This window comes from Calypte anna, chromosome 1 (assembly GCF_003957555.1).
Source record: "Calypte anna isolate BGI_N300 chromosome 1, bCalAnn1_v1.p, whole genome shotgun sequence".
Lineage (NCBI taxonomy): Eukaryota > Metazoa > Chordata > Aves > Apodiformes > Trochilidae > Calypte > Calypte anna.
This window is the reverse complement of record NC_044244.1, coordinates 4,131,548-4,159,100: the sequence shown is the minus strand read 5'-3', so window position 1 is coordinate 4,159,100 and position 27,553 is coordinate 4,131,548. Positions and strand designations below refer to the sequence as shown.

The window sequence follows — 27,553 nt, the reverse complement described above, 5'->3', positions numbered from 1 at the left end:
TGTAGTGTACGAAGCAATACAAAGCACATAATAAATTGCCAGCATCCCCACTAGTTCTCACCTTTCTGCAGAGGATGAAAAATTAAAAAAACAAACCTAAAGTGGATTTCTTGGACATCAGGTCCCCTTACATGTCTCCTGTGTTTTGATGCTTTTGTTCAGAGTGGGTATTTGCTGGAGACTGTTGGCACTGCCAGGGAAAAAAGGTAATTGTGCAGTGAATTGGGTTGTGCTTTCTGTAAGAACATTGTGCTGCTGTAAATTTGTCACATTTTACAGAGCTGTCTCTGAAGAGCAGCCTTCAGAAGGTGACTGTGGGATTTAGAAGTGAGAAAAGGCACTTAGGATGTGAGATAATTGGATGGAGTTTGGAGGCTTGAGGTCAGAGCCCTGGGCACAATATTTATACTGCAGTGGCATCCCCTGACAGAATGGCCCCATAACTTTTAGATGTTGTTATACCACAAGCATCCATTTGAGATGGATTTGAGATCCCAAAGAGATAGAGCATCAAAATGCCTCTCATGTCCATTTGCAGAGGTGAGGCAAGGGGGGAGAGTGTTTGGCATTTGGATCAGCATCAGGTAACCTCCATCTCTCCTCCATGAGCTCCACTTCCTGGCATCAGAGAGCTCTGGTGCAATGCAGGGTTATGTGGAAGACCCCCACCCTAATTCGTAACAACTACTCACAAGGTCCAGGGTGTGCCCAGGGGTGGTCAGAGATACTGATTCAGGGTAATTGAAGCAAGCTGAGGGCTGGATTACAGTAATTTCTGGATATGGTTCTGAATTCTAGCTGAGATGGGGATGCATCTTGGATTTACTGCGTTTTTATACGATAATACAATCATTAAAGCTGGAGAAAAAATTAAAAACCCCCCACATTTAGGTTGTGGAGTAAAGCTAACTGTTCTAGGTCCCACTTTACCATGACATTAATGTTTTAAACACCTCCAGCGATGGTGACTCTACCACTTCATGGGCAGCCTGTTCCAATGCCTGACTATTCTTTCAGTAAAAGCATTTTTCCTAATATCTAGTCTGAACCTCCCATGGCACAACCTGAGGCTATTCCCTCTTTTTCTATCATATGTAACTTGGGAGAAGAGGCCAACACCCTCCTCCCTACAACCTTCTTTCAAGTAGTTGTAGGGAGCAATAAAGTCTCCCCTCATCCTCCTCTTCTTCAGATGAAACAACCCCAGTTTCTCAGATTTGCTCTTCAGACCCTTCCCCAGCTTCATTGCCCTTCTCTGGACATTCTCCAGCTCCTCAATATCTTTCTTGTAGTGAGGGATCCAAAACTGAACCCAGAATTTGAGGTGTGGCCTCAGCAATGCCAAGTACGGGGGAACAATAATTTTTTTTTTTTTTTAGATGGACATAACTTCTTCCTCTGTCTGAGTATCTCTTCTGGAACTAGTACATTGGGAGCATATGAAATAGAGTAGGTGGGCTTTACCAGGGTGATGATGGGCAAGCAGCATTCATACATCCTTCCTAGTGGCTTTTGAAAATTTTAATTTAGGATTTTACAAAGCGTTTGGGCATCTCTGTCTCCCTGCAACAGCAAATCTCTGTCCCTGCAGAGGTGGCTGAAGGCTGCCTTGGTTTTCATCAAGCTTGGAAGGAAATAGCTGAGCACCTGCCTGCTCAGGGCAGTTTTGTGCAGGGAATCTGGTGTATGGACTCTCATCTTCTGTAGGTGCACACATCACCCCTCCGCTGCATTCATACTCTGAGCTCTGTATCTTGGGCTGCTTCTGAGAACATAAGGTGCTGATTTTGCCTGGAAAACAGACCTATTATGGCTTTTATTTATTTTTTTTAATCTGTAGACTATAAAAAATGAATTCAGAAATTACAGTGAAAACACTGCTCCCCCCCCTCCCCTCCCTGAATTGCTGATTTACAAGGTGTTCATTAAGACTCCTGGGTCTGCAGGTTGGGATTTGGAGCTCTCATCCCACATGCTCCCTCTCCTCTGCGTGCTGAGCATGGAGCTTAATGCAGGCAGAGGAGCAAAATAATCAAGGAATGTGCATGGGGGGGCTTGGGGTTAAGTGGTGAGAGCTGTGGAGTTTGGATGCTCATTTTCACAGTGAGCCATCACCCTAATGGACATGGATACTAATGACAGAGGAACCCCCGTGGTTATATGGTTTGCTCAGAGCTTTGCTTGGCTTTCAGAAGCATCTTCCAGGAACTCTGTGTGTGTGTCTGAGACCATTTCAGTCATCTGTTCCTGCTTAATTTGTAATAGGGTTGTTGATAGCAGTGAAATGTAGTTGCCTTGTACCTAGAATTGAATCAGACAGGGAGCAATGTTGTTGCTGCGTGTAAAGAGTATATAATCTCTGGTTAGGTGAGAGTGAAGGTTATAAATTGTGGAGAAATAAAAATTATTTGCTCTGAGTGCTAAACTGACCTTTGTAGTTATGCATCAGGTTTCTGCCTAATTTATCACATTGGTAACTGAGAATGGAATCAGTCTCTTTTTTTTTTAATTTTTTTTTTTTACCAACCATAGTTGGTTGCTATGACAAAATCAGAATAATCATCCTTTATTCATGCCTGCAGATCCAACACGTAACTGACCCAAGTCAAAATGTGTCTGGAGGATCTTGTGTTCCTCAGTAAGCAGCCAGGTGGCTGCTGGTCACAGTTCCTGGGGATGTAATGTTTTTTTTTTTTTTCTCTTGCTTGGTACCCAGCCTGGGTGGCATAGTTTCAGAACTACATTCCATATGATGTTACTGAAAAAAAACCCCACAAAAACAACATAACTTCAGAGAACAAGTAAACAGGGTTACACATGGTAGTAAATGCTCTGAAAAGTTGAATGCTTCATCACTGAATGCCACCCTGTTGAGGTTGGATGGCTGCAGGTGATGTGTAGTTATGCTGAGGGGTCAGGTGAATGAGTTGGTTTCATCTCTGCAAGGCCAAGGATGGGAAGAGATGAGTCTCCTGCCATCTCCCACCTGCATCTCCCTCTCCCTCCTCCCCACTTCCAAGGAGGTGGTCCCTGATTGTGGTTCCATGAAGTCTTCTTACAGTGAATGGGTGTGACAAGTACAAACAGAGCTGATATAAATGTGCTGCTGTTCTTTATCTACATAATCTGATTGAAATTGATAGGTGATGCCACCAAGATAGAGCAGAGCTGCTTCCCATTAATGAGACACTTCTCTTTATCCTTTTTTTTTTTTCTTCAATTTTAAGTAATCCAGTACGAGTAGAGTATTGATTTTAACTGAAGGGAAGTAATTAATCACAGTACTTATGAGCAGACAATTGACTGCAGCTTGCATGCAGGATGGGAACCCGAGGCAGTTGTACTCAGTCAGTCAGGGCAGACTGGTTACAGGTTCATGGCACATGGGTCACTGTGCTGTTGGGATATATTAGGCAATTTTTCTTCTGATTTTGGGCAGTTTAACTTACAAGCAGAAAACCAGAGCAGCAAGCTCTCAGGAAGACTGTTCTGTGTTTGGGGTGAAGACAGATGAACCTACTGGGTAGAAGTGCCTCAGCAGGTGCTGGTGGTGATATTCCTGCCAGATTTTCTTGGCAAGGTGTCTTGGTAGGTGTCCTGAGCTGCAGTGGGGTTGCTGTAGAATCTTGCACCATTAAAAAAACAAAAAGCAAAACTTCTTTGTCATAGCATCCACCCTGCCTGGCTGAAAACACACGAGCACTTTTCTCCCCACAGCATCCCTTATCTGGGAGCTTTCCTTCTTCCATCCATCATTCCCACAGCTGGCTTGGAGATGCAGCTCAGGCCAGAGGAAGCTTCAAGGAATGAAAAGCAACTCCCAACCCCCCAGCTGCTTTTTTATTGATAAAAAGATAACAGTTAATTAAGGATGAGAGAAACCCCAGGGGAATAGTGCGTGCATGTCTGTGAAGGACTCGAAGGCTGTTGGGAAACAAAGCCTCCTGTGGACAGTGAAACAGGTTTTTTGCATGTGACCTTTCTTGTTTTGACTGATAAAGAGTAAGTGGATCAGTTCTGGGTACCTTGAATGGCAGCAGGGAGGATAACAGTTGCAATTCAGTGTAATTGCATGGAAAAAATTATATCTAAAAACCCCTGTTCATGCTTTTTTTAATTTTTACTTCTCTTTAGTTTTTCTAATCCAAAAAACATGCATGCAGAATCAGGTCTGCAAGGATTGAATTCTCTGCATTGACCCTTTCTTGTCCCATGACCATCAAAAATGCAACCTGGGTAATTTCTTAGGAATGGGACCAGGTGTTTTGGGTAGCCCAAAAACCCAGAGAATATTCTGAAGACAATTAAAAAAATCATGCAGAGTATTCTTATTATATGAAGAAGCTCACATGTGCTAAACAATTAATATTGATCTGATTTATGTAATTTTCAGGGTTTTTTCAATTAAAAATATTAGGTAATTAACATTTAAAAGAGCTGGTAGATAGCTGACAACTTCAAGTAGCATCTTCTAGCAGTAAACAAGAGCCACAGATCCCACTCTTCCTTCTAGCACCTGTTTATTTATATTACCTGTTGTAAATCCATTTGGATGGGAGCACAGTGCACTGCTGGCTCCAGGAATGTAGGGTTTGAGCATATATATTCTTTAATGCAGATGTGCTTATAACTTCTGGTCCTCATGAAAATCCCTTATATAAAATGTATTTGAAGGGTTTCCAGATTTCAGGCAGGAGTATGGAAGGTGATGCCTGGGCTCTGAAGTTGTTATCTCTTGGTATTTATGGCTGCATCATTAGGAAATCAGATCAGCAGTTTGTGATGCACTTTTTTTTCCTTTGCACTGCATTTTCATGAGTTTGTGATCCAAGTCAAACCACAGAACTCTACTGTTTGAGAACAGAAACTTTTGTGAAGTTTTAGGTAAGAAAGTTGTTTGAAGGTGTCTCCAGCTTCACTTGACTTTTTCCAGGGAGCCCCCAAAAGAGTCCAGAATGCATTTATTATAGAAAATACCCTTGAAGCACATAGCAGCTTTTTCATTCTTAATTTATTTTTGATTTATTTTATTTTTGAAATGCCTGATGGAGGGGATTTTGTACTAGGTTTGCAGGGCATGCAGCAGAGGATATTCCCTGCCCTGGGAGACTCAAAAGCAGCTTGGACACAACCTGAGCCCTTTGTGAAGGGGGGAGCACAACACTCACACCCTCATCTATTTTCACATCCTGTTTGGTTCACCAGGATGTATGTAATTCAATCTGAATGAAAATGTGTGGATTCCACTGTTTTCTGTGAGAAAGCTGTGTTTATCAAAATGGAAATATTTAGTGAGAACATGTCAGTTTTGACAAATTGTTTTGATGGGTGAAGTCTAAACAAATTGTTTAAGTGTTCTGTGATACTTTGATATAAAGACAACTCATTTTGACTGGCATTTAGACCTTTATAACATAGTTATAATATTTACAGGTTATGCCTTTTATAAGCTGTAAATATTGCATGTGATAATTTTTAAAATAAAATAAAACAAAATAGCATTATAAGGCTTCTATATTTGTGCAAAATGCTATTTACCTTTTAAAAACTGCATATCTGAACTACCTATAGAATATCTGTATATAAACTTCTGAACATTATGACTGGTTTAGATTTATTTTTTAATATGAAATCCAGATATTATATCTGGATTATAAAATATGAAAATCTGGATATATCCAGTTATTTCATAACTGACTGACAAAAATTACCCAAGTCCAATCTGGTTAGAAGTCCTTTTGTTAACTATTTTTGCTTCTTCTAGTTTTAGGAAGGAGTTAAATTTTTAGTAATAAGAATAGCTGCCCCAATGAGAGTGTTAACACTTTGCTGGCTGATCTAAAAGATTTGAAACCATTTTATAAAGCTGTTTCAGGTGCTGTTCTTTCCCCACATCATGTATGAGAAAGCTGAGATGCTGTTTAGAGGTTGATGGGGTCCAGTGGTGATTCTCCAGCAGAGGTGTCAACAGATTGGAGGTGATCCTGCATTATTTAAAAAAACACAAAGCAACATGAAAAACTTTTTGTTTTCATTTTTTCATTACAGATAAGGACAAAAAGGAGCATAATTTGATGTTATTACTTGTCTTTGGCCCTGGTACTGGTGGCAGCAGCTCAGGTCCTCTCTGATGAGCTGGTGTTGGGCAGGGTTGTACTCAAGGTGCTCACATCCTAGGTACAGGTATCAGTCATACACTGTGTTATTTTGTGTTATCATTTCTGTATTATTTTGAAGTAATGGCACACTACTTGCTCTGTAGTTCCTGGTGGCTGGAAGCCTGATCTTGGCCCACCCAAACTTTGTTTGTGCTTCTTACACTTTCCTTTATGTCTGGGAAGGGCAAGGAACCCACAGGGTACATAAAAGAGGAGTAGTGTAACTCCATAAAGTATTTGTGCTACTCTTAATTCCTTTTACTGAATGCAGCAGTTCACATTCCTTACTCTTGCTCTTGCCAGTTGAGGGAGTGGTTTGGGGGGAAAAAACCAACCCTCATATAAAAGGCAAACAATTAAAAAAAAGTGCATGTTCTTTCCACTGTCTTCTCAGTCTTTCATATTTCAGGTTTTGCCCTGTGCTTTGCACTGCACATTTCTTGCAAAAAAAATAAATTAAGAAAATAAAAATGAAAATTAGTATTTTCATATAAACCCACGGCCCTGGGAGAAGTGGCTTCAAGAAAAACAGCAACTAGTAGGAGACTAGATGAAATGCCAAGAGTTGGTAATGTAATAATAGTGTCTCATATTTAGTGAATGGAGCACCTGTGGCTCAGTGCTTTCATGGGACCGTAAATGTTCTTTTAATCTCTTATTTCTCTAGAGAGGGAGATAAATCTGAACCCATTACAGGCTGGGGCTGAGGCAGGGCAAAGAGATTTACAGCAGCACAGAGGCAGCAGGTTGTGCTCCAGGAATGAAGCTGCTGTTCTGGCTCTCAGGCACATGGTTTGTGGGATGGTGTGATGGCAAATCTGGCCTTTTTGGAGAGGTATTTGCATGGTTTTCCTGGTCAGCAGTCACAGTGTAAGGGGAAAGGGATGGGTTGATGGTGAAAACCTGGTGCAGAGTGAGTGGTACTTTGGATGTCAAGCAGGGATGCTGCCATGGTGCAGGGGTTTGGAGCAGTCAGGTCCAGCCACAGCCTGGAGTTGGGAAAATCATAGAATTATGGAATAGAATCATAGAATCATTCAGATGGAGAAGACCTCTAAGGACAAGTTCAACCATCAACCCAACACCACCAGCCTACTAAGCCGTGTCCTCAAGTGCTACATCTGCATGTTCTTTCAGCATCTCCAAAGATGGTGACTCCACCACAGTCCTGGGCAACTTGTTCAATGCCTGAGCATTCTTCCAGTAAAGAAGTTTTTCCTAAAGCCTCCTGGTGTGATTCCTAAAATAGGTTTTCCTAAAACCTCCTGGTTTTTCTTAAACCTCTCCTGGTGCAACTTGAGGCCTGGTGAGGCAACACCTTGAGTACTGTGTCCATTTCTGGACCCCTCAGTTTAGGAAGGATATCGAGGTCCTGGAGCAGGTCCAAAGGAGGGCAACTAAACTGGTGAAGGGACTTAAGCACATATCCTATGAAGAGAGGCTGAGGAAGCTGGGGCTGTTCAGCCTGGAGAAGAGGAGGCTCAGAGGAGACCTCATCACTCTCTACAACTCCCTGAAAGGAGGTTGGAGCCAGGGCGGGTTGGGCTCTTTTCCCAGGCAACTCTCAGCAAGACAAGAGGGCATGGTCTTAAGTTGGGCCAGGGGAGGTTTAGGTTGGATATGAGAAAGGATTTCTTTCTGGAGAGGGTGATCAGCCATTGGAATGGGCTGCCCAGGGAAGTAGTGGATTCTCCGTGTCTGGTGATATTTCAAAAGAGCCTGGATGTGGCACTGAGTGCCATGGGCTGGGAACTGCAGTGGGAGTGGATCAAGGGTTGGACTTGATGATCTCTGAGGTCCCTTCCAACCCAGTTGATTCTATGATTCTATGATTCATTACCTCTTGTTGTGGAAGAATGAGACAAATGAGTAAAAGTCAGAAAATGGCAGGGAGACAGAAGGGGAGAGAAGAATGGGAGTCAGAGAGGTTTGGGACAGGGTAAACTGAGCAGATGAAGAAGTGGGAAGTATTATTATTATTATTATTATTTGAGGGATGTTGGATGTTTATTCGTTTTTTGATGGAGTTCAGCCCTGTGGAAGGGGAACTCAGTTTTGTATGTACTGCCACTGCTTTGGAAATAAATAGTCTTAATGTGGAAAAATCCCATTTTCTTTCCAATTTTGGAATTTGCTGTAATATCTGCCAGACTGGGACTTCTGCTCTCTGAATACCATTCTCACTGGAGGAGACAGGAGGGCTTTGTGTTTTCCCACAGGAGGGACACAAAGGCTGCAGCAGGGCATGGAGACTTGGATTTTACTTTTTGCTGGTGTGGATAATTTCCCTGAGGTGTGTAAGGAGGTGGCAAAGCCTGGACTCAGCCTGGGTGATGAGTCTTGGACTGGGTGCATCACCACAACTGCTCCTCCGAGAGTAGGGGGAGAAATGTGAGATCTTAACTGAGTTCTTTTTGGGGTGATCCAGATCCAGATGGATCTTACTCTTTTTGCAGTGAGTGCAGTCTGGACCAGAACTGTTGGCTCTGCTATGGATGTGCTTTGGCCCATCAACTTGCAGATCTGAGCTCTGTTTTGGGCTGCTGTGCTCTAGGGCAGGTGGTTCTGTGGCATTTTGATGGCAGGAAGATGCTTTAAAGCCTTTGGCCTAGGAGCTGCAGAGGTGTGAAAACAACCACGCACACCAGCTCTGAGATGAACTGAACCCCATCCAAAGGGAAGAGGCACATCTGCCTACACAAGCTGTGGCTCCAAAAAGGGCTTTTGGTGTTGCTTGCTAAGCCTGGAATAAAAAGTAGTTGCAAGAAAATTGGCATGTCAGAAGCATCTCTTCATGTGATGCATGCCTTGTGTTGGGGCTATGCTGTGCCTAATGTGGTACAAGCTCTGACCAATGCTTTATCCACGGGGAGAGTGTTGCTAAAACTTGTCTCCAGTCTGGGTTATCAAGTGTTTAATCATGATTTAGCTCACTGGAAACTGATTCAGCTCACCCAGTGGCCTTGGCATCCCTGGGATCACTACACTGAATCTGCCTTTCTGCTACTACATCTCCCCTCATCTTGATTTGTTTGCACTCACTGCAATAAATTGGGATGCAGTTGGCCCACCAAGGTCTCGGGCCATTCCACAATCTCATATTGGTCACTTCTCTGCACAGTAGACACCTGTCCTGGTTTGGGCCAGGATAAAGGTGATTTTCTGTCTTGTACTTTTGCTTTCAGCTCAGTCTCTTGTCAGGAGCTGCACTTGCTGAAATTCACAGCAAGTTTCTCAGGCAGTGTCTGCTGCTGGGACTGATCCCACTCCATGGTTAGAGTTACTGCTGGAGAATGGGCTGCAGAGCCAAGGACACTGCTCAGCTCTGAGGAACATTTTACCCTCCAGAAGGAATAAAGAGGTCCCACCTGCAACCCTCCTGTGGGGAGGAACAGACAAGATAGATGCCAGAATTGACCAAACAGAGTATTTCATCCCATACACCTCATACTAAGCATAAATTTGAGGGATCACGAGGGTCAAACCCCTTCCTGCTTCCCCTTCTTCCCCTCTCCCTGTTTGCTTCAGCATCCTGGGAGGATTCCATCCCTTCCTCTGCCTGTGCTCCTGATCCATCCCAGCATGAATCTGTGTGTTCCTGCCTCCAGCTCCCAACTGCTCCTGACCCCAGGATTCCAGCCTGGACTTTCCCAGGACTGCCCTGCAGCCTTGGTGGGGATGGGAGAGTTATTGGGGGAAAGGGGGGAAGGAACTTGGGATCAATTTCCCTGTATATTTGTATATATTTAGTAATTTTTCCTATTTATCATTCCTGTTTCATTAAAGTTGTGTAGTTTAGTTTCCAACCCATAAGTCTGTCTCCCTTATTCTCTCTCCTTTCTTTATCAGGGAGGATTAATAGAGAGATTAGTAGAGAGCATCTGTTAATTGGTTTAATTGCTGAGCCAGTGTTAAACTGTGACAACATCGTGCAGGACCATGGGACTGGCACAAAATGGGTCACTGTCAGATCTGGCAATAGTGGGACTTGTGACTGAGCTGTGTGCTCATAGAGCATCAAAACCTCCTGCTGGAGGGGACCAATGTCTCCTCTGAAGACAGGCCAGGAGAGTTGGGATTGTTCAGCCTGGAAATGAGAAGGCTCTTTTGAGACTTTACAGCACCTGAAGAGGCAATAGGAAAGCTGGGGAGGGACCTGGAACAAGGGTATCCTGGGACAGGACAAAAGGGAATGGTTTCAAAGTGAAAGACGGGAGATTTAGATGGGATATTAGGAAGAAATTACTTCTGTGAGGGTGGTGAGACACTGGCACAGGTTGCCTAGAAGAGTTGGGCTGCCCTATCCTTGGAAGTGCTCAAGTCCAGGTTGGATGGGGCTTGGAGCAACCACGGCTGGTGGGAGGTGTCCCTGCCCATGGGAGGGGACTTGGAACTGGATGATCTTTAAAGTCTTCTCCAACCCAAACTAGTCTGTGATTCTGTGGATCAATGGGCTTATGTTACTGTTCCCTTGGTCAAGCAAACCATCTCTGCTTAGAGTATAATTTCCAAAGTAGCCTCAGTGTAGCCAGGGTACCCCAAATACTTTTTGTTACTGAGCTTTTGTGGAACTCCTTTCTGCTGTGGGTGACCATCCCTTCCCAAGGTGCCATCTTCACATGTGAGCTGTGCCTGGTGAAGATTCTTGTGTAACATTTTGCTTGGTCCTTGAAGGCTTTTTGCAGGTACTGTAATGATTCAGATTCACTTCATTAGTAATAAAAACTGTTTGCATAGTAATGACTTGAACGTAATACTGAGAAGGATGATTATGGTCTGAAGGCACAGAAAAAGGTGCAAATCCCCATTCCTAAAATTTCCAGTTAAATCTGTTCTTTCCCTGAGGTTTTCAGATTCCTTTTATCCATATCACAAAAGGAGAATAAAATAAGATAAAACACAAGGTACTAGATTTTTTCAGAGAGAATGGCTCTGAAACCATTCAGAAACTGGGAATAACTTTTTTCCTTTTTCACCTGAATATTTTTAGCCTGAAAAAAAAAGGTCACCTTGGAATTTCTGGGCTTTGGAAGCCTGTAATCCAGAGTTGAATGTAGAGAAGGGCACCATCTTATTCAGGTATCAAAAAGCTGTGAGGTGCCATCTTTTTAAAAAAGATGAGGGATTTTTTTTAATTTTTTAAATTTTTTTTTGAGAGAGAGGCATAAGAAGGGGGACTGACTGACAGACAGCAAGATCTGTAAACCAGGCACCATTAAGATATCTCAAATTGGGCATCTGGAAATGAAGGCCCCCTGAAATCTGTTGACAACTTTGAAAATCGTAGGATTTTTTTTTTTCCCCCTCCTGCCAGCTTTGAAAGTTTGAACCATGTTCTTTTTATCACATTTGTCATTCCTTAGTAATGAAGCTCTGGCATTCAAAATTTGGCTGACAACTTTGTGGATTTGAGCCAAAATGAAGTTCAACTTGCACCTTTCTCTGATGCTCCCAGTGCTGCTCACAGGGAGAGGCAGAAGTCTGAACTAGAGGGACTCCACTCTCATTCATTATGGCAATTACTCTTTTTTCTCTGATGCCAAAATGAGGCTTGTTTCCTTTACTCTAATATAGGTAGACAGGAACAGATGAGGTATATGCAACGGGAGTGTTGAGAGAGAGTGCAGTGTATAAACCATTTCTTCTTGGGCTGTCCCTTCGTCTGAAATAATTAATGTACAAGTCATAAATCCTCTGGAAATCATGCAAAAGCAGTGCTTGAAAAGACTTAGAGCAGTTCTAGGCAAATTTAGGTATTATTTTATAGAAGCTTAAGCCTAGCACTTTAAAGTTTGCTAATTTTAAGTAAGTTTAAATGCACTTTTAAGGTCATTGAGATCTATAAACCAATGGATGGTTGAAGTGACAGAAGGAGAACTGGCTTTTGGGGAAGGAGCACAACTCAGGCATGAGGTGTGGATGTACAGCCTGCTGAGCGTGTCTTCTGTCTTCATCCATGGCCAGCTGTATAGATTGCATAAGATATTTAGTGTATGAGTATGGGCCAGAGTCCAGGTGTGCCAAGGTACCATGCTGGAAGCAAACCCAACCATGAGCACATTTTGTGGCAGTGTGATACAAATGTTCTCAGGCAAATCCAGTGTTCCCTTTTTGCATTTCTTGATTAATTTTTTTTTTGGCAGCAGGTGGTTGGAAGGATGCATTCTGCAAAGGTTCAGGTTTGATGTTCTTGTCTGGAGGTAATAGTAGCAATATTTCATAGAATCATAGAATCATAGAATCCTTGGGGTTGAAAGGGACCTCGAAAGATCATCTAGTCCAACCCCCCCTGCCAGAGCAGGGCCACCTAGAGCACTTCGCATAGGAACGTGTCCAGGCGGGTTTTGAATGTCTCCAGTGAAGGAGACTCCACGACCCCCCTGGGCAGCCTGTTCCAGGGCTCTGTCACCCTTACAGTAAAACATTTTTTCGAATATTCAACTTGAACCTCCTATGCTCCAATTTACACCCATTACCCCTTGTCCTATCACTGGTCACCACTGAGAAGAGCCTAACTCCATCTCCCTGACACTCACCCCTTACATATTTGAAAACATTGATGAGGTCACCCCTCAGTCTCCTTTTCTCCAAACTAAAGAGACCCAGCTCCCTCAGCCTTTCCTCATAAGGGAGATGTTCCACTCCCTTAATCATCTTAGTAGCTCTGCGCTGGACTCTTTCAAGCACTTCCCTGTCCTTCTTGAACTTCCACAATGCTGTTTGCACTGACAGTCTGGGGTCCTCCCATTCTAACCACTGAGCTCGGACCTTCTCAGAGGTCCCACACTTCAGGTTCTGCATCATCAAGGAAGGGCTCAGCAGTCACCAAACTATTAAAACATGAAGAAATCCCACCCGGGTTGGTGTGAAAGCTCAGTGTGCTTCAATCTGGATTGCTCTTGGTTGAGTAAAGTATTTGCTGAAAGTGAGGAGCAAAGGACATTGCTTCCCCCGGGCAAAAGATGAGGGCTGCTATCATTTAATTGGGGACCTACTCTGGTTGATTACAGCCCTTCCTGAGCTCCCCCTTGGAGTAATGGTCTTTAAACCACATATCCAATTGTTTGTTCAAGATGAAATGTTTTGATTTTCAAATGCTTGGGATTCTTTTTTGTAGGTGCTGCTATGTTAGCAGCATAATTATATCACTGTTGATTATCTTACACATAAGCAGGACTTTTTGGGGAGACAAAAAGGTTTTGGGGAGAGAAAAAATTAATTCCCAGTTATGGAACTCAAGTCTAATTTCTGGATTTCTGAGTGGAAATGCACAATGCATTTGAAGAGGCATCTGAATCTCTGAAGCTGAGATTTGCTGAATTGCCTCTTGATGCCCAACCTTTGCTCATTTCAACAAGAATTGGACCCAAAGTTGACCCCCAGTGGTGACATTTATGTGTTTCAGTTCAGATCTTCTGCAACAGTGTGAATACAGATCCCAAAAGTAACTCATGCTCATAGAGTTCAGCTCAGAAATTATTCAGCCATTTTTTTTTTAATTAAAGAGATTTTCCTCCTAAGTTCTTTTAAGTCTTTCTTCTCACAAGTGTATTGACTCTGTAGCTGACATACGATATTCTCAGGGTTGATTTTTCTGCTTTGTGGGTGCAAGCACCCAGGGTTTCTGTTGTCCTGTTGAGGAACTGAAAGCAGGTACAGCTTTTTTTTTTTTTCCGTAGATCATTAGCAAATGTACAAAAGGACTTTATAAATCATATCTGGGCCTACGTGGTAAGCAGGAAAGGAGTGGTTACACAATCAGTGGTGAGCTTTGAAAGGGAGAGATGGAGATGATAAAGTGTGCTGTTGTAAACTGTGGTCAGTGGCTACAGTGGAGCAAGATTTGGGTTGGGAACATTCTTTTCACTGAGAGGGTTGCAAGGCACTGGAACACAATGTTCAGGGAAGTGGTGGCACCACCATCCCTGAAGGGATTACCTCTTCTGTGAGGATAGGCTGCGGATGTTGAGGTTGTTCAGCCTGGAGATGAGGAGGCTCCAGTGAGGACCTTGTAGGGGTCTTCAGTACCTAAAGGGGCTACAGCAAATCTGGGAAGGGGCTTTTTATAAGGGAGTATAGTAATAGGACAAAGGGGAATGGTTTTAGGATGGAAGAGGGCAGGTTTAGATTAGATATTAGGAAGAAATTCTTTAGCCTGAGGGTGGTGAGGCAGTGGCTCTGGTTGCCCAGGGAAGTTGTGGCTGTCCCATTCTTGGAAGTGTTCAGGGCCAGGTTGGATGGGGCTTGGAGCAACCTGGTCTGGTGGGAGTGTCCCTGATCATGACAGAGGGCTGGCGTTAGGTGATCTTTGAAATCCCTTCCAACCAAAAGCATTTTAGGATTCCCTGATGATTCTGTGATTAAAAAAGATGGTGTTGGTGCTTAGAGACAAGGTTTAGTGGTGGAATTGGTAGCACTTGGTTAATGGTTAGGCTTGAGGATCTTAAAGGCCCTTTCCAGCCAAAATGATTCTGTGATTTTAAGATCTTCTCTTATTTTGGGATGTAACCACGTGCATGCATTGGCCAAGGAACTGGACGACGAGCCCGCTCTAGACTGCAGTCAGAAACTTCAGAGCTGGTGTGAGCCCTGAGGAGATGCCTCTGAAAATATACGTGGCAAGCCTGTTGCTGTTTGTTGTGCTAAGCTTTTCTTTTCTTTTCTCCTCCTCCCCAGCCATCAAAGAGAAGTACATGGACTGGACAGAGTTTCTGATCCATGATTTGACCGGCGCCCGGACTGCACCTGCAAATTTACTGGAAGGCGTATGTATTAGATTGCAGTTTTATCCCATCTCTGGTGTCACAGTGTGCAGGGCTGTGTGCTTGTAGTGTTTGTGTGCTGGCAGCTGGGGCTTCTCCAGCCCTGGCCAAAAATCAGTGGTGATGTTGCCTTGACTCTGCTGGCTCTTCTTCTGACCCAGGGATGTGCTGGGTGTTCTGACTTGAGTGCTTAGAAAGTTAGGTATGCAAAAAAAAAAGAAAAAAAAAGGCTGGGTGGGAGTCTGTAGAAAGGAAGCCACAGCCCTTCAGGACCTGTTGGATCCACCAAATTGATGACCTGAGCTTTCAAGTCAAAACATAGGCTGGAGCAGGTTGATGGGGCGCTCTGTCAGATTTCTGTCCATGTGGAAGGAGCTTCTCCAAGGACATTCCTTTCACTTGAGCAGAGCAGTCAGATTTAGCAGGGAGCTTGGGTGAGGTGGCCTTAGTGGTCAGGAGAAAGGAAGGGGCTGGTTGGTTTTGGTGAAACCACATGGCCCAGTCTGTGCAGCATATTCCAAGGTGACTTGTACATGGGGCAGCCTCAACATGCCTTGATATCTTGGCCAAAAATTGCTACAAATTCACCTTTAAAAGCTGTGGGATGAGGGCACCTTCTCTCCATCAGGACCTGGCCTACTTTTGTGTGGATGCATCACAGGAAATTTCTGCACAGCATCCCCAGCATTGGACACTTTTAAAAATTAGTTCTTCAGGGTGCTGGGCCATTTTTTCTTGACTATGCTCTTGGCAGGGAAGGTTGGACCATATGATCCTTGAGGTCCCTTCCAACCTGGCATTCTGTAACTTGGAGAGAAGGCAGCCCATCCAGCAGGAATTAATTCCCTCTTCCCTTCTGTATTTAGACTGAAAGGGAAGGCAAGTAGGCTGTTGACCTTTGAGGGAACACTCATGTTTGGCTTATGGAAGTGTGCATCCAGGAACCATTTTTGGTCATTTTGCCCCAGGGACATCCACATCCTTTCTCCACATGGCTCTACCAGCTGCCTGGCAGGGCGAATTTGTAGTGTATCATCAGGGATTTTTCCCCACCCAGTCTGTTATCTGAACAAGCTCTGGCACACCCAAAATAATGCCCATCCTCACCCAAAATAATGCTGCACCCCCATTCCTGGAGCACTCCCAGGAGGCACACACAAAACCCATGTCCAGCACCTGTCCCCATTGTGAACCCCTCCCTCCCCTTTCCTCAGGTCAGAGAAAAGAGGCAGAAATGCAGAGAGAGAAAACATTGTGTAGGTTTGAAACAGTTTCTGCCACTCTTTTTTTTTTTTTTCCTGATGTTTTCTGTAATCTCTGTGCTTAGTGCTGTCTGTGTCGTGCAATGTCTGTAACCCCATGTCAACAAATTTGCTGTTGGTGAGTGCTGCAGATTATTGTTGGGCTGTAAAATCAATAGATTTCAGACTGGTTGGGTTTTTGTTATTATTATTTATTTTTTTTTTACATGCTGGCTGTGTATAAACAGAGTTCTTATGTTATGGTAACTTTAATATTTCATGCAAGCCAATTATTAATCATAGCCATTCAGTTCTCAGGGGTAAGTGACAACCTATTGGCTTCAAATTTAGCACACAAATCAGAGAAGCAATGTTGGCTTGTTTTACAGCCAGGGATTTATGACAATAAGTTAAATCATTACACCATCGTTTCATATTAATGTTTTGTTTCAGTGAAGCATTTGTGCAAGGGAAAAAAAAAACCCACATTAAAATAGATTTCTTGTATATTATTAAATTCTGACACTGCATTATGCCATGAAATAATACTTGAAGAGATTATACAGGTGTTTGTAGCTTACATTACAAGGGAGTGATTTATAATGGCAAATATATTGTTCTAAGAAATATCTATTAATCATGGAGCTGTTGAACACTGTATGTGTGATAGGGTTATAGTTAATTCTAATTGTATTTTTTACCAAATTCTCATTCTGTTGCCTGCATTTTAGGGTTATGAGAAATGTAGTCCAAATTGGTTTCATTATAAAATTTTTAATATTTTCAAAAATCTGTAAAAAAAAGAGAGTTTTCTCCTCTCTGGTTGTTCTTTTTTTTGGTTTTGTTTTTGGGTTTTTTGGTTTTTTGTTTTTGTTTTTGTTGCTTTAGAGTTTTTTTCCCTACCCACCCCTAGAAAGAACCATCCTGGACATGCTCTAATTTACAGAATTAATATTTAAAAAAATACTTTGAAAGGTTTATACTGTTTAATTGAGCAGAAGTGGAACAAACACACACACAAAAAGTTCTTCTTTTTAATATACTTTGCCTGCTCTTAGCATCTCCTTTGAGTACCAATGTGGGTAACTCTTGGGGTGCTTTTCACTGCTGCTCTTAAAGCCCTGGAACTGAGAAATTGCATAAGAATTGGAACTTGCATTTAAAAAGAAAAAAAAAAATCTTACAGTTACAGTGGTGGGGAAATGCTTGACAGCAGAGATGCTCACAAGCACGAAACAAAAGCACTGAGCCCCAGAGGCATCATTCTGCAAAGCATCTCATGGTTTTTTAATGCCTGTGGTTGGCAGCTTTGCAGGTGTAAAGTTAAGCACATGTGTTAAGTGGTAGCAAAACAGAGATCACAGAAGATACTACACAGTGTGCAAGCAGACAACCTCATGCACTGAGGTTTCTTGAGCATGGATCTGTCAAATCCTCTGTACTTTGGGGTTTGGTCCCAAGGCCACTTAGCTGATGTAAACGTGGCATTGGCTTGGGGTTTTGGAATATCCACCATAGACTCTGATAGCTGTGGCAGTGAGGAGTAATTTATGTGCCATTGGTGCTCTACATCACCAAAGAGGTAAAACCTTTGGTGGGGAACATCAGTGCACAGAGGGCAGTTTCAGGGTCATGCCCAAAGCAGTCACCCTTTAGATAAATGTCAGTGTCCAGGCCTGTGATTGGTTCTTGCTGGCTGCAATCAATGAGAATTTGGTTTGAAATCTTCCAATATAACTGGGCTCTGAGTTGTTCAGGAGCACCCTAAGTGGATGTGCCTTCTGAGCTCTTCCACCTTTTGTTATTCTACTTTTTGTTGTTGTTGTCGATGATGCTGGTTGAGAAATTAGCACAACTGTTGTTTTCTGTTTTACTTCTGAATTTGCACTTGGAAGACATTGGGTAAAATAGAAGAAGAACAGACTGTTTGCTGATCGCTTGGATGATGGTGTGAAAAACAAAAATAATCTTCTGCTGTCATCTGTTTCCTTGAGAAGTCTTCAAATAAAGTTTAAAATAAGGAGTTTTGCTTCTATTCAAACAGCCTCTGCGAGGAAAAAACCCTGTAGACCTCATTACAGTTGATTCCTTAATAGAGCTGCAGGATTCCCAGAATCCCTTTCAGTACTGGATAGTTAGTGTGGTTGAAAATGTTGGAGGAAGATTACGCCTTCGCTATGTGGGATTGGAGGAGACTGAATCCTATGACCAGTGGTTGTTTTACTTGGATTGCAGACTTCGACCAGTCGGTTGGTGTCAAGAGAATAAATACAGAATGGACCCACCTGCAGGTAAAGAGCCTCCTAAAAATGCTGTCTTGTCTTCATGGTGTTTACTGATGTTTTGAGATGCAACCCCATTTCTGCTTCTCCAGCATTCACGTTGCTTTGACAGTAGTTTCGAGCTGGAACACAGATGGTATGTGATAGCCATCTGATTTAGGTTCAAGATGGGTCAGCTAAACTGTATTAAATTCATTTAATTGATTCAGTTGAGTTGAAAGGAAGCAGTGTCCAATATGAGCAGCTTTGTGTGTTGTTCTGCCAAAAGACAGAGCTGATGAGGATGGTCCAAGGATGTGCCTGGTTGCCCAACCCTTTTCAGTAGCATTTCAGTGTCCAGGTCTTCCTGTCCGTACTGTAGATACCTTGGTGGAGGCCTCACTGGTAGCCAGTCTTCTGTTGTCTCTATCAAGTCTTAAGTGACACCTTCTAGGCTGTAACAGGCTCCATTTACTTTCTACCAACATGTCTCATCCATTTGTCTTTCTGTGGTCACACACATTTCTCTTGAGTAGCAGAAGATCTCCATGAAATTTCCCTGAGTGGTTGTAGAAATTGTTTTGGGGCCTTTATGGTCCCTTTATTGTAGGTCTTTAATGTTCTGCTGTGGTGCTGGACTTATGGGTTGTCTTTTGCTAGAAGCAAAGAAGATCCTTTAAGTAAGGGTAGATGGGTCTTTGAGGTGTAGAAGACCACAGATTTTGTCCCAAGTTTTCTCCTAGGGGGTGAAGTCTTTGCAAATCTGTCAGTATTTGCAAGGCTTTCAAAGTATTTGCAAGCGGATTTAGCATCTGGAGATGGTGACTTGGTGAAGCAGCTCTCCAGAGCTGAGTTTGGGGTTCACAGCAGCTTGGAAGGAGGGAGATAGGGACTGCAGGGACCTCTGAAACTGGAGGTCACAAAACCAGGGACAGGAGCCAGACAGAATCAGGCACGAACAGGTTGGGCCAGGAGGGTGGGAAAGGGCAAGTTTAGGGATAAACAGCTGGAATAAACTCCAAAGAGTGGGATTGGCTTTGGCAAAAGGAGCAGGATCAACCAGCAAGGCAAGAAGGAAGGCAAGGCTGAGTAGAAAACAGGTCATCAAGCTGAACATGAGCTAGGGACCACAGCAGGGGCTCAGGACTTCTTGCAGAAATGCTTGCAGTGGCCTTCACTGACAGGTTCTGGGCTGGATCTGAAGATGTGCTTCCATCCCTTACAGTGGGGGATGACTGGGAGAGTGGATTTTTTCCACCACCCAATAACATTAGGTCAAAAAATTTGGGAGAATTTCTGGGCAGTTGGGTTTCTCTCTACTTACCTAAAGCTTTTGGCTCTGCATTGGTCTGACTTGAGTTGGCTGAGTAAAGTTGGTTGATGGATTTCTCTTGGAGCTGAGATCTTTTTAAACATCATAGTTTAGACTGTTGCAAGCATGGTCTTTGAAGCAAAAAGTGTGCAACATCTGTAGTAATCATAAAACTCTGTCTTATACCTGGGGCCAGGAAGCTGTTTGCCCAGTCCTGGGGAGCATGGCCCCCCATTTGCTACCTTATTGCACCTCCAAGCTGGATACCCCAGGGCCACCATTTCCTTTGCAAGATGAGGTGCTTTCTTGGTTAATGCACAGATTTTGACCCACCTGAACTATTCCACCTTTTCCTGTGCAGGTGAGCAGCTTGCCAAGGTCCTTGCCACATTTTCCTTGTGCTGTGGGTGAAGTTCTTCCATGGGTGTCAAGTGAAAGGTAGCTCTCTTTTGGGTGGTTTGTTACACATGATTCAGAGAGGTTACCCCCATACATGCTGAATGTGATCCAGCAGCTTGCCCAGGTGGCCAAGAAGGCCAACAGCATCTTGGGTTGTATCACCAATAGTGTGGGCAGCATTGTACTGGGCATTGGTGAGTCTGCACCTTGAATCCTGTGTAAAGTTTTGGGCCCCTTTCAACAAGAAGGACATTGAGGGGTCAGAACATGTCCAGAGAAGGGCAACAAAGCTGAGGGAAGGGTCTGGAGCACAAGTCCTAGGAGACAAGGAGGCTGATGGAGATCTTACCGCTCTCTACAACTACCTGAAAGGAGGTTGTAGCCAGGTAGGGGTTGGTCTCTTCTCCCAAGAACAAGAGGAAATGATCGCAAGTTGTGCCAGGGGAGGTTTAGATAGGATGTTAGGAAAAATTTCTTCACCAAAAGTGTGGTCAGACACTGGAACAGGCTTCCCAGGGAAGTGATGGAGTCACCTTCCTTGGAGGTATTTAAAAGATGTGTAGAGGTGGTGCTGGGGACATGGTTTAGTGGTGGACTTGGCAGTTTGCTAGGTTAATGGTTGGACTTGGTGTTCTTAAAGGTCTTCTGCAACCCAGTTAGTACTATGAGAAAAAGAAGTGGCTAAGATATGTCTAACAGGTCAGATGAGACATCTTTTGTCATGAGCCTGTTTTTTCCAGTTAGAGGATTAAAAGCACCAAAACCTGTTTGTCTAACTTGAAATCTGCAGCCAGATGAGATGACTGCTTGTTTGAAAACAGGAACAGCCTTTGAATCTATATCAGAGCTGTTATGAATCCCCTTCAGAAAGATGCTGAGGACACACAGCTCCTCCCAAATTGGTCTCTGTGTTCAGTTGCTATCTTCAGTTGCTGAAGATGTTCAGAGTCCCATCAGTTCTGCAGGTTCTGAAAGTGCTTTCCCTACCCTTGACTTGGATGCTGCTTATATTTCCCTCGTGTCTGGGCTGTGATATTTATGTCACCCACAACTGGGACCCACGAAATGGGATTTCACCTTGCACATCACTTTGAGGTCAATCTTTCAAGATACAAAACATCTCACATAAAGGAGATTCCATGGATCCCTCTGCCGTATTTTGGGTCTCTTTTCTGAATCCAGCCACATCCTAGTGCCCACTTAATGTACAAGAATATGCAAGAGGGATTGCATCCTGGCTGTCTTCTCCAAATAGCAACTCTCAGGGACTTTCTGTCTCACAAGCCCTAATAACTTTGAGGCAAAGAGGTCATAGGATGTTTTTCCCCTCAGATCTGAATCCAAAATAAGCCCCCTTGAAAGTGCAAATTGGCACAGGCTGCTTGAGACAGAGCCACTGATGCTCTTGCCTCGACTGCTCATGCAGGGAAGAGATCGTTTCATTTTATCTTACTTAAAGACAAATTGGCAATCACTTTAATTTTTAATTGCTTGCTTCTTGTTAACCTAAATCCAAGTTGACACAGTACACTTTGCTCAATTACCTGCAGCCCCTATCACTTGAACAAAGGGCTTGGTGCTCTTTGACTGATGTGATTTAGTGCCTATATTCTTGCCAACCTCATTAAATGCACATATGATATTCTTTGCTGTTTTTTTAAACCATCAGACTTGTCTTGATCTCTCGAAGTTTGCTGAGACTGGCCAATAAAGTTACCTTGGGCAAAATCACCCAAAATGCCATTTTCTTCCTCTTTCCTGTACTTCACTTCCATTAGGGTAGAAACCGAGGGTTTTCAGCTTGAGGGGGAGCATCCAACAGTGTTTTCCAAAACACAATTTTATTTTTTTTTTTTTAGTTGAAACAACACGCTGGCTGCAGCTTGGGGCCAGATCATGTTGTATAACCCTGTTTTCATCATTGAAGCCAAAAAAGAAAGAAACAAAGTGACTCTTTCCCCTCCTTCCCTTCAAGCTGATCACATCTCCTGCAAGTGACAGAGAACTGGAGCAACAAGGCTATAAAATAATGAATAGATAAGGAGTGAACTTCTTCAGACGTGTGACCTGCACACTTTGTAAACGAAGACTTGAAATGAATATTCCCATTAATAACCATATAGTTGAGGAATTAAAAAATACAGCCCCAAGAGGTTAACATTTCCCTTTAAGGGTGTTTAAATTCATACTCATGTCCTTGGTGTCTGTTCTGAAGTAGTGAGGTTTGATATAGTGGAAGGATGAATACATCCACTTCCAGTGAGTGATTCTGCAAATCCTGTTTTGATAAGGTCTTAAATCTGTTGAGATCTGAGCATGAAATTCTCTTGTACCACCAGTGCTAGGTGAAAACAGTGCTTATCAATTCCTTTTTTATATATATTTTTATTTCCTCTTTCAGAATTGTAAGATGCAGCAGTAAATCTTTCTTAGCTAGTAACTATGTATGGTTATTAGATGTATGGAATTTAAATGCAAATTAGGCCAAATTGAAGGGTGATGTAAGTGTGTGAAGCTTTACACTACTCACTCTGCATCAAGGTGCAAGTTTATTACTGAGTAAATGTTCAGATCCATTTTAATAATTGTTGCAATCTATCTACCTATCTTGTCTACTTAAGACCTTGTTATGGATGTTCTGCAATAACTTGTTATGTGCAGGGTACAATATGCTTTTTAGGGCAGAAGTAAATCTAATATAATGTTCTTCATCATGCTATTGTTTCCTTTATTGTTACCTTTGATGATTCATAGGCACTTCACTGCACTGAGCCATAAAAGGCTTCTTAATATAATGATTTAATAATATTAAACCTATTTAAAGGAACTCGCTGAAAGCAATGTGAATGGGCACAAGGATGTTACCTAAATGTATAATGATGAAAAATCATGAGTGTAAGTCTTGGAGTTGGTGTGATAACCTGGCTTGACTGTTGTACCAGCAAATGAGTCTGGGTAGAGATCGAGCTGAAATGTTCCTTCCCACACCCACCCACTGCAAAAAAAAAAAAAATCCCTCAATCCTACAACAATAACAGTAAAAAAAAGTCTTTCCAATGAACAGAAGCCTTGTAAAGATATTTCTGGTTTTGTTCAAATATAACTTATATTGGTTGAGGACCTGAGGCTCCTCAAGCTGGAAAACATGAGGTACTTTGAGAATTGAAAATCAAAAGAGAGTTTTTGTTATTTTCAAGTAATGAGATAGTACCTGTTCTCATTTCTTGAGCAGAGGAGGAAGGATGTGTATTTTTCTGGGTTTTACTCCAGGATATAAAACATAATCCTCCACCACTGTGCCCCTGCTAGTTGCTTTTGTGTTGAATTTGTCCTTGCTGTACAGCTCGGAATATACATCCTTGTACTGCTCATTTCTGTGACATGTAAACTTTAGTCTTTCAAAAAATGTTTGATCCTCAAGCAGTCACCTCTTGGTTTTGTTGTTTGTTTTGTTGTCATCACTTTAGATATCTATTCTCTGAAGACTATATCTGAGTGGAAATGTGCTCTGGAAAAATCCCTTAACGATGCAGCAAATTTTCCTCTTCCGATGGAAGTGTTCAAGGTAAAAGAGACACATTTTCCCTTCATTTACAGAGCCCACAAAGAATAAATACCATACAGTGGTCAGTGGCTTATGGTAAACTTTTTCAGGAGAGGCTGTAGCTCTGTTTCATCACCCTGAAAGGTCACGAGTGAGATGTTTGTATAAAATACAGGATTTTGTGGTTAGGGTTCCATCCTAAGACCTGATTTCTTGCAGTCAGTGTATTTAGGGTCGGGGGGGTGATCAGCATTGAATTCCCCAACTTTTTTTTTAATGTGTCTTATCCTGTTAGACCTGTGCAAAGGCATTGGATACAACAGTGAATTTTAAGACAAATATGGAAGTTGACATAAGCTGGACAGATTTCTGTGAGCCTTACATCAAAATTTTCATCTGATCATAAGCCACAAGGCAGAGAAGCCTCCTTCAGGGACTTACAGTGGAAGGGGGAGATAATTTTACTCCCACATCTTTTCTTTTTCTTTTTCTTTTTTTTTCTTCTCTTCTCACTCTGTTTTTTAATAGTCAGAGATGTTCTTCATCCCTGAGGCACAGGCTTTAATTTCCCATCCAGATCTGCACTGGTATTCATCATGATGGCTCCAGATAATCCTGATTTCTGTCTGGTTTGGAACAGCTGCATCCTGGCTGTGCTGTGGAGTGATGGGCAGCGAGCTGGTGGCTTCCAGGGGAATCCTGATTTCTAGCTGTGCCTGTCTGGTTTGGAACAGCTGCATCCTGGCTGTGCTGTGGAGTGATGGGCAGCGAGCTGGTGGCTTCCAGAGGGTGCTTGGGGGGGTATTGAAACCTAGTGGTGCCTCACTGTCTCTGGTGTCACCTCCTGCTTGGGGATCTGGCAGATCACTGTGCCCTCCCGCCACATTCCTGGCTCATTTCCTCTGAGGATCTTCCCTCTGGGATCCTTCACTTCCCCTTAAGGAGCATTGCACTGGGATGCTCCAGAACCGTGCAGCTGGTGCAGATGTGGCACTTAAGGACATGGTTTGGTGGTGGACTCCTAAGTGTTAAGTCTATGGTTGGACTCAGTGGTCTTAAAGGTCTTCTCTAACCTAAATGATTTTGTGATTTTACGATTTTAAAATTGGAAGAAGGCACTCAGTGTGTCCCATCCTGGCTGGGATGCTGGGAAGCTCCAGGTCTGCCTTCACCCTTTCCTGGGGGATGTGCTTGCAGCTTCCCATGATGGATCCAGGCTCCTGGCCCAGCTGAGATGCACTTGAATTAGCACCATTAATTGGGGAATGCTTTGCTTCTGGCCCAGGCAGTGTCTCATTTGCTTGCAATGTGAAAGCTCTGCTAGGCTGGGAGAAGTGGGAAGATTTGTGTGCTCTTTCGGCATGAACGTGGCTTGGGAGAAGTCCTGGGTAGTGATGGGAGTGGCATGGCAGGAGTTTTGATTTTCTGCTGTTCATCTCAAACCACAGTTCCATCCACCAGCTCAGTTGAAGTTTCAGGATCAAAAATGCATTGTGTGAGGCAGGGCTGGAGTCACAATGGGGAATGTCTAATGTATTGATTTTATTCCTGCCTATATGAAGGAGGGAAGAATGTTTCTGATGAGGATCATAAAACATCCTCTTTTTTTTCTTTTTTCTTTTTTTTTAAAGTTTATAACTAACAGCTGTTTTGCTGCCTTTTCTCAGCATGCCTCTTCTCAAACCCATTTATTTTAATTATTGCATGAGGGTTGTAAATTTAAATTCAGCAACTCCCAGTTGCCATGCCATGCGGTTCGAGCTTGCTAAGATGTTCCTCTTAGAAGACAAATACAAATTCCAATTGCAAGACTTTGGAATGCTTGAATGGCCCAAGAAGAGAGTTACTTCAGGGACAAATGTGACAAAATGGTAGGGTTAGGTCAATGGGACTTATTTATTTGTAATGTGAAAGCTGAGGACAAGATGAGCTGAGTTCAGTGTCTGGTGTTACCTGTGCCCCAGGTTCTGGTGTTGGGAGGGCAGGAGGCTGAATAAATTGTGTGTTGGCCTCACTTTTCCCCATCGAGGGTGAATCAACCTCATCTTGTGCTTCTTAATGAAGGAGAAAAATGGGAGAGCTTGTCCATGGCCATGAACAAGTTTTCCTTTAGTAATGACTTAAACATGGGTTAAGGAAAGACTTTAGGAGACTAAATGAGAGTACACTTGTCTGATCTTACAAGATAAGGTTGTATGTATGTGCAGGAGATTATGTGAAGGAGAGTTGCAGATCCCAGCAAAAAGTGTTGAATTCAAAGTGTCTTTTATAATTTTCTTTTTTTTTTTTTTTTTTTCCCAACCCAGCACAGAGGTAATGTCATTACACAGTGCCTGGGGCTCCATGGTACTGTAATTGTCTTGAGGTGTAAAACATGGGGTTTGAAAGCTGGCAACTCTTAATTGATGTTTGGGAAAGCAGGAAATGTTTATTTTGGTGGACGTGGTAAACTTCACACCACTTTATTCCACATTTCCCCACAAAAATCCATCACTGAGGAGAGTGTGTGCTTGCTCTGCAGGTATGAGTGGTCCTTGTGGATATCTGACTGGATTAGGATTGAAGTCACTGTTGTCCTTTGGTCTCCATGGCTGTGGGCAGTGTCACTCGTGTGTCCTCAAACTGGTCCCAGGTGTTGGATCCAGGAGAGCAGATTTCCATTTACAGTGCAAGGAGTGGCTTCTCTGATGGGTCTGTCAGGCCATTGCTGCTGTCAGTGGTCATGGTCTTTGGATTTGGTGTCATAGGACTGGGTTTTGAGCCCTCATAAACCAAGGATTTTGAGCCTGAATTATCAGCTATGGCAGAGCCATAGTTAGAAGTGGTGATCTTCAGCAGCAGCTCCAGAAATCCTTTGCAAAAGTGCATCCTTCATCCCTTCTTGGCATCCAAAGAGAGGACACCAGCCACCAAACCACATGAGCTGGTTTGCAGAAGTCATGGAGAAGGCTGCAAACTGTATCTTCCTTTTTTCTGGTGCAGTGTTCCATTTCTCCAAATGCTGAAAGTGTTTGAAAAATGCTTCAGGATCCTTTGAGAAAGAACGTGATGTTCAACTGCCAGAAAATGCTGCTATTATTTAGCTACTAAACATAGTGTTTTGCTAACTGCACATCCTGGAATAAGTTTCTTCTTCACAAAAGCTTTTTTGCAGCCCACCTGCTGCTTTGCTGTTCTGTTCTTTTCAGAAAACATGTTGATCCTTAAAGAAAACTAAATGCAGAAAGGACTTTCAAAGGTGTTTCAGTGGTTTAGGAGCACAGATCCTTCCAAAAAGCCACAACCAAGGAGATGTGTCCTTTGCTGTTTCTGCTCTGATTTCAGGGTGCTGTAGGGATCTCCCCATGCTTACCTAAGTGCCAGGTCCCAAATGATGTCTTCGGCTGCAGAGGATGCCTGAGAAAACAGCCAGGGTATAAATGAGGATGGTTAAATTGTTACCAAGGCCTGATGACAAGATTAGTGTGACAATTTCAGCACTTTCCTTCAGTGAAGGTGTTACTGAAGCCTTGCATCAGGAAGCCAGGCTGCAAACACACCACCTTCTAGACTTAGTATTTATGAATCAATGCATTTTTTTTTATAGTTAAATCCTGTAGCTTGGCTAAGATGAAAGCTGGACACAAATCATGGGTTTTAATTTCCTAATGAGAGGTAGATAGCATCCTAGGGATGTTCTCTGACATCCCATTAGGCTTCTCCTGGTCTCCTGTGCTGTATCTCTGGGTCCCATGCAGATCCCGTGGATCCTCAGGTGTCATTCAGCTCACACCAAAAATCTCTGTATGGGCAACTAAATCCTGCCCAGGATTTGAGGGGCTCATCATCTTCCCATGGGTGGTGTGTATGGGCATCCTATTTGCAGTTCTCTCTGAT

At 43.0% G+C, this 27,553-nt stretch overlaps 1 protein-coding gene across 1 annotated transcript in view; it reads left to right on the top strand.

Moving 5' to 3' along the window:
• Positions 1-27,553, top strand: part of SFMBT2 (Scm like with four mbt domains 2) — a 104,182-nt gene that overhangs the window by 23,401 nt on the left and 53,228 nt on the right. The window contains exons 4-6 of the mRNA XM_030456681.1: positions 14,835-14,923; positions 18,206-18,452; positions 23,601-23,698. Coding sequence (XP_030312541.1) covers positions 14,835-14,923; positions 18,206-18,452; positions 23,601-23,698 — 434 coding nt within the window. The remainder of the gene's footprint in view (positions 1-14,834; positions 14,924-18,205; positions 18,453-23,600; positions 23,699-27,553) is intronic.